General features: G+C 40.6%; 2 protein-coding genes across 2 annotated transcripts in view; one reads left to right on the top strand and one right to left on the bottom strand.

The window, feature by feature from the left end:
• tmem38a (transmembrane protein 38A) overlaps positions 1-2,807 on the bottom strand; it is a gene marked incomplete in the record, with an annotated part of 7,349 nt that extends 4,542 nt beyond the window's left edge. Inside the window, 1 exon segment of the mRNA XM_035653356.1 lies at positions 2,524-2,807. Within this exon segment, the coding sequence (XP_035509249.1) occupies positions 2,524-2,650 (127 nt within the window).
• Positions 2,808-4,330: 1,523 nt separating this feature from the next.
• Positions 4,331-4,887, top strand: part of smim7 (small integral membrane protein 7) — a 1,966-nt gene continuing 1,409 nt past the window's right edge. The window contains exons 1-3 of the mRNA XM_035654110.1: positions 4,331-4,434; positions 4,673-4,714; positions 4,808-4,860. Coding sequence (XP_035510003.1) covers positions 4,409-4,434; positions 4,673-4,714; positions 4,808-4,860 — 121 coding nt within the window. The 5' untranslated portion in view covers positions 4,331-4,408. The remainder of the gene's footprint in view (positions 4,435-4,672; positions 4,715-4,807; positions 4,861-4,887) is intronic.

Below are 4,887 nucleotides of genomic sequence, written 5' to 3'. Positions count from 1 at the left end.
GCATCTCTCTAACCCTCTGTTTGTTTGTTTGTTTGTTGGTTGGTTTGTTTGTTGAGCGTGCAAACTGTGTTTCCATCTATCTATCCCTTGTTTCTCCTCCTTGTCCTCTCTTCACTCAGACCTCTCTGTGCTGGAACATCAACCATCTTAAGGTTGTAACAATGAATCCTGTGTTTTGCATGTCAAATGTAAATACTTATGTGAGGTACAAGTTCCTCATAAAGTGTACGTTGAATGGTCTCAGTTACGTTGCTGAGGTGTCCTGATACATTTAGAGGACGACACATGAATCTGTATGAACACGACCACAAACAAACACAAATATTAGATATTTATATGTAAAGTATGAGATTATTCTCAGACTGTATGTGTTGCCGGTGTTACAACACCGTGTTAGAGATTTTCAGTAAATGGAGTCGTGAACAGTGCGCGGCTGCTTCACCGCACAAATCTCCAACAACAGGTGGGTGAGGGTGTCGTGGTGCGACAGGCGATCAGTTTGAAAGCAATCTGATCCTCAGAAATGTCGCCCTATAAATATATTCTGCTCAACTGCTTCTCCTGCCTTGCAACTGTCAGGCCTGTCTTAACCTTTGACCCCCACACTTGTCTTCCCCACCACCACCACCACCCCTTCAGCCACGTTGACCCCCAAAACTCATTCCTGTGCTGTTCTAACGTACTGTGAACTAGCTCTCTGCACTCAGACACATGTAGGGAACATTAGACGATCATGCAAATGATGGAGAGATATTTGACTGTAAAATATTCTGAGAGAGAAAGTTAAAAGTTTACCGTCACAATGTCAGCGTTACAGTTCACCTGAGGTCTGATGTAATAATGGGTTTGTTTACAGTAAAAAACAAGCTCTCTCTCAGTCTTTTTAACCTCTTTTTTCTTTTAATATAATAAAGCTTTTACTTCAACTATTATGAAAAATGTGCCACTTTAGTGTTTGATCAGTGCTTTGTGGGACAGTGTATGCATAACTTTACACATGTGTTCACTCAAATTAGCAAATAACAGTCGTTAGTTCTCTAAAACTTTACTTTTATTTATTCCTCTACATTCGTCTTCCTTGTCAAAACCTGGCGCCTACATTACCCACAATGCAAGTTCTGTCTGACATTCAGTTATGTTGTGCTAACAGCGGCTAATGTAGCCTTGAGCTGTTCGCCTCATGCAGAGATGAGGAGCGGGTACAGATGTCTCCCCACACCCACAGATGTTTTCAAACATGTCGTCTTCAGACCCAACCGACACCGACTCAAGTGACATCACATGAGGCCAAGACCTGTAAACAAACTTTGATGTAAAATAGGTGTAGTTGCCCTTTAAGAGCAACAATGTAAACGAGATTAGATTCATTTTCTACTCGATTAAAGTTCAGTTGGTAGGACACCAAACACAATAAGTTTCCCCTTTGTAGCTACAACTTACGCTAACTAATGAGTATAGATGTATTGTTGATATGCCATAACCATATGATATCTACTAACTTAGCTCATGCAGAATAAAACAAGCTAAATGATTAACTAAAGGTGTATTCATCTGACCAGCAGCTTCTATATTTTCCTCACTGCAGGTGACTGGAGCTTCAACACACACATGAAATAAAGGTTTCACATTTGTTTATGAGGTTGAGGTGTGTGTTGGTGCTTCTACAACCTTCACTGACGTCACATTCACTTGAACTTTCATGCCAGAGTGAACTTTTTCTTCAAGGTGAGGAGTTATTTTACAAGCTGCACACTCCCAGGAACAGTAAGGTCAACGGCTTTATTTCATGTTTAACAGTTCAGTGTAAATAACACACCCAACTGCAGCCTGTGTGTGCAGCGGAGGGGCTTCAGAGACCCACAGACACTGTCTATTTCAGGATCTTCTATTTATTGACTAAGTCGCTGGTATGCACAGGGCCTTTCTCTCAGGTTTCATCCTCCTCAGGCTCGGTTCCTCAAAGGAGTTAAATCTTGTAAAATATCAGGCTTTACCCAAAAGCTGAGTGGTTTAATCTATTAACAGTGATTTCCTCATCGTGAATGAGGTCAGACTGCTGCAGCAACAGACATTCCCTCACAGCAAGCAAGCAGAGCTGCAAGTGCTCCTGCTGGAGTTTATGTAACAGGTCATGCTTTATAAGGATAGGGTGCTATACAGATAACAGAAAGTCCCTATAGGGATATTACTGCAATGTGGAGTTATAACACACAAAAACAACTCCAGAAAAGGCTACATGTGCATTCAATCTCTTACACAAGAAGTCTGACAGATTACTTATAAGTTTTTTAAGGCTTCCAATATTGAATTACAATGTTATTTATATATATATAAATATATTATAGATGTATTTTTACTTTGTGTTGTAAGTAATGTAGCCTATGTTTAGGGCAGGTTATGGTTAAAGACCAGCGGAAATAACAAGCATAATAGCTTGGAGATCATCATATTTAGGATGTCCAAGTAATAAAGCGGACCTTTAATTTGAAAAGCAACCACACAAACAGTGTAAAACACACTCACCTGGCTCATACTTGAGGTAGAGGATGGATACGATGTAATACGCGAGATCAAACACAGGAAACATTCCCATTTTGGAGAAATTTTGGGCAAAATCGCCCAAATTAAGAACTCCTAGCACTGCTTCCATGTTGCCTGTCTGATAACCAGTGAATGTTTCTTTCTTTTGTTTTTGAAGTCCAACTGCGCAGTCTGGTTCAGAATAAAGCCCCCCCAAAACCCGGTCCACCTACTCTTCTCCACCAAGCCCCCCGGTCTCAACAGTGAAAGCCTGTGACACTCAAGCCTTCCTATTAATACCACTCATCTCCACACAGCATGAGCATCATCCTCATCGCCACCACCACCATCATCATCATCATCACCATCTGCCAGCTGCTGCGCTTTCCAGGCGACAGGAGGTGTTCCGTGTCAGCTGCTTGAAATTTAAAAACAAAAGGCTGGTTGTCCTCCTGTGTTCATCCCGGACAGTATTATCCTTATTCACCTGAGCCTCAAGGCGCAGTTAGAGGTCTGTTTATAGCAGCCGAGACAAGTGTCCACGTTTAACACAGATTTATTCACCCGCTCATAAAAAATGCAATCCCACAATCCGGATCAGATCTTGCAGCGAGGCTGATTCACAGCTAAATGAGGAGCGACTGTAATCCCGAACAGCCCGGTAGAGATATCACCGGCTGTTTACATTCTTCCAGATGGAGGCAGGAAGGTTGCAGTAATGTTGTGGAGCCTCCATTATCACACAGCAGTCCGATTATTTCATTTATATTATTTAATTCATTTAATTATTTTGCTTTATTTATGTTTTGCTTTTAATTCTTGGGTATAATTCTCAGAGCAACGAGCTCCGCCGCCACCAGGAGGCGCCAATTGTAATAAGATTGTTTTTTTTTAATGACTGCTTATCTCTTAGTCATATTGTTTCTTGATATTTTTGTTCTTGTTTATTGGGCTCAGTTAGATAATTACTTGTTTTGTGTAGTGAAACCACAGACCGTTATGTTCCCAACTAAATAACTGGTGGTATAAGGTGTCCATATTAAATAAATAAATTATAAAAATACATAAATATGAATAAACAAAAAAGGTTATGCTAATTTCCCAGTATCATAAAGGCTGGAGGTGCCTGGTCTGACCTGTTGTTTGTTTTTTTTGTCAATTCTCCCAACTGCAGACAGACTTTTTATTAGTATTTATAGTATTTATAGATTTTCAAACATATATTGTAAAATTACACAGGTACATAATTACACAGAAGGTGGGAATTACAGTAATTATTTCATGCTTGTTTTTATAAATGTTTTTCATTCAAATAAAGATGGTAAAACAAAAATGTAAGCTGAAATAATGAATTATTTGCACACACAAAAAGAAGCCTCGTTGTAACGAAATGTTAGATGGCGTTTTTAAAAATACATAGTTATTATAGTGTTGTGATGGTTACTGATGTGTAACAGAATTTTAAAAAGCAGCAACAATACATCAACAAACCTCTGCAGGTCTGAATACAGTCACTGCTCTGAACCTGCCGCTGCTATAACCTTCCTGCTCTACAGGTGGCGCACATCGCTCAGGTGTGGTTTACACTAATAACGTATTTATTCCTCATTTTAGTCTTTCAGGTAAAATGTCTTCGCTGCTGTAAAACACGTATCGACCTCATTCATTCCACAACACCTCTATACTGTTACATTTATCTTCTAGTGCTGCTTAAACTGAAAGCAAACAACCATTAGAGAGGCGGGGGGCACACAGCCTGGCACTGGCAGGAACAACCTGTCAGTCCAACCTCAGGGCATCAAACCTGACGAGGATACTGACACGTGATTGGTCACTTTCCCGATTGCGTGTACGAACGCGGAAGTGAGGCGTCTGTGATGTGAAGAAAATGATCGGAGATCTGTTGATATTCGGGTAATTCTCTCGGTTTCTGACACCTGCCACTCACTGATACTGCTTTAGGTGATCGTACTGCTCTCTGTGTGTGTCACTGTGTACCATGTTGTCACTTAGAAAGCTGTGCATCAGGTTAAATGACAAGATAGCTCCGTGCTAACTGCCAGCTCAGCAGCTAACGTTAGCTCAGCAGGTAAATAACAAACATCTTTACCTGTCAACAACAACAAAGAGTCTGTCTCTCTGTGCTCTACAGGACCCTACTGGTGAATGCAGGGGCTGTGCTGAACTTCAAGCTGTAAGTAGACGATACAGTGATGAGACTGAACAGAAGAAACAAAACAACTGGTTAATGTTTGTTGTTTGTTGTTTGTTGTTTGTTGTTGTGCAGAAAAAGGAAAGAGTCCCAAGGATTTGGAGATGAGTCCAGATCACCGACAACAGGTGTGTGTGTGTAGTGTGTGTGTGTGT

This window comes from Morone saxatilis, unplaced genomic scaffold, assembly GCF_004916995.1.
Source record: "Morone saxatilis isolate NCDOM2014 unplaced genomic scaffold, NCSU_SB_2.0 Contig12, whole genome shotgun sequence".
Classification (NCBI taxonomy): domain Eukaryota; kingdom Metazoa; phylum Chordata; class Actinopteri; family Moronidae; genus Morone; species Morone saxatilis.
Note: the sequence above shows the minus strand (reverse complement) of the source record. Positions and strands in the feature narration are given on the sequence as shown.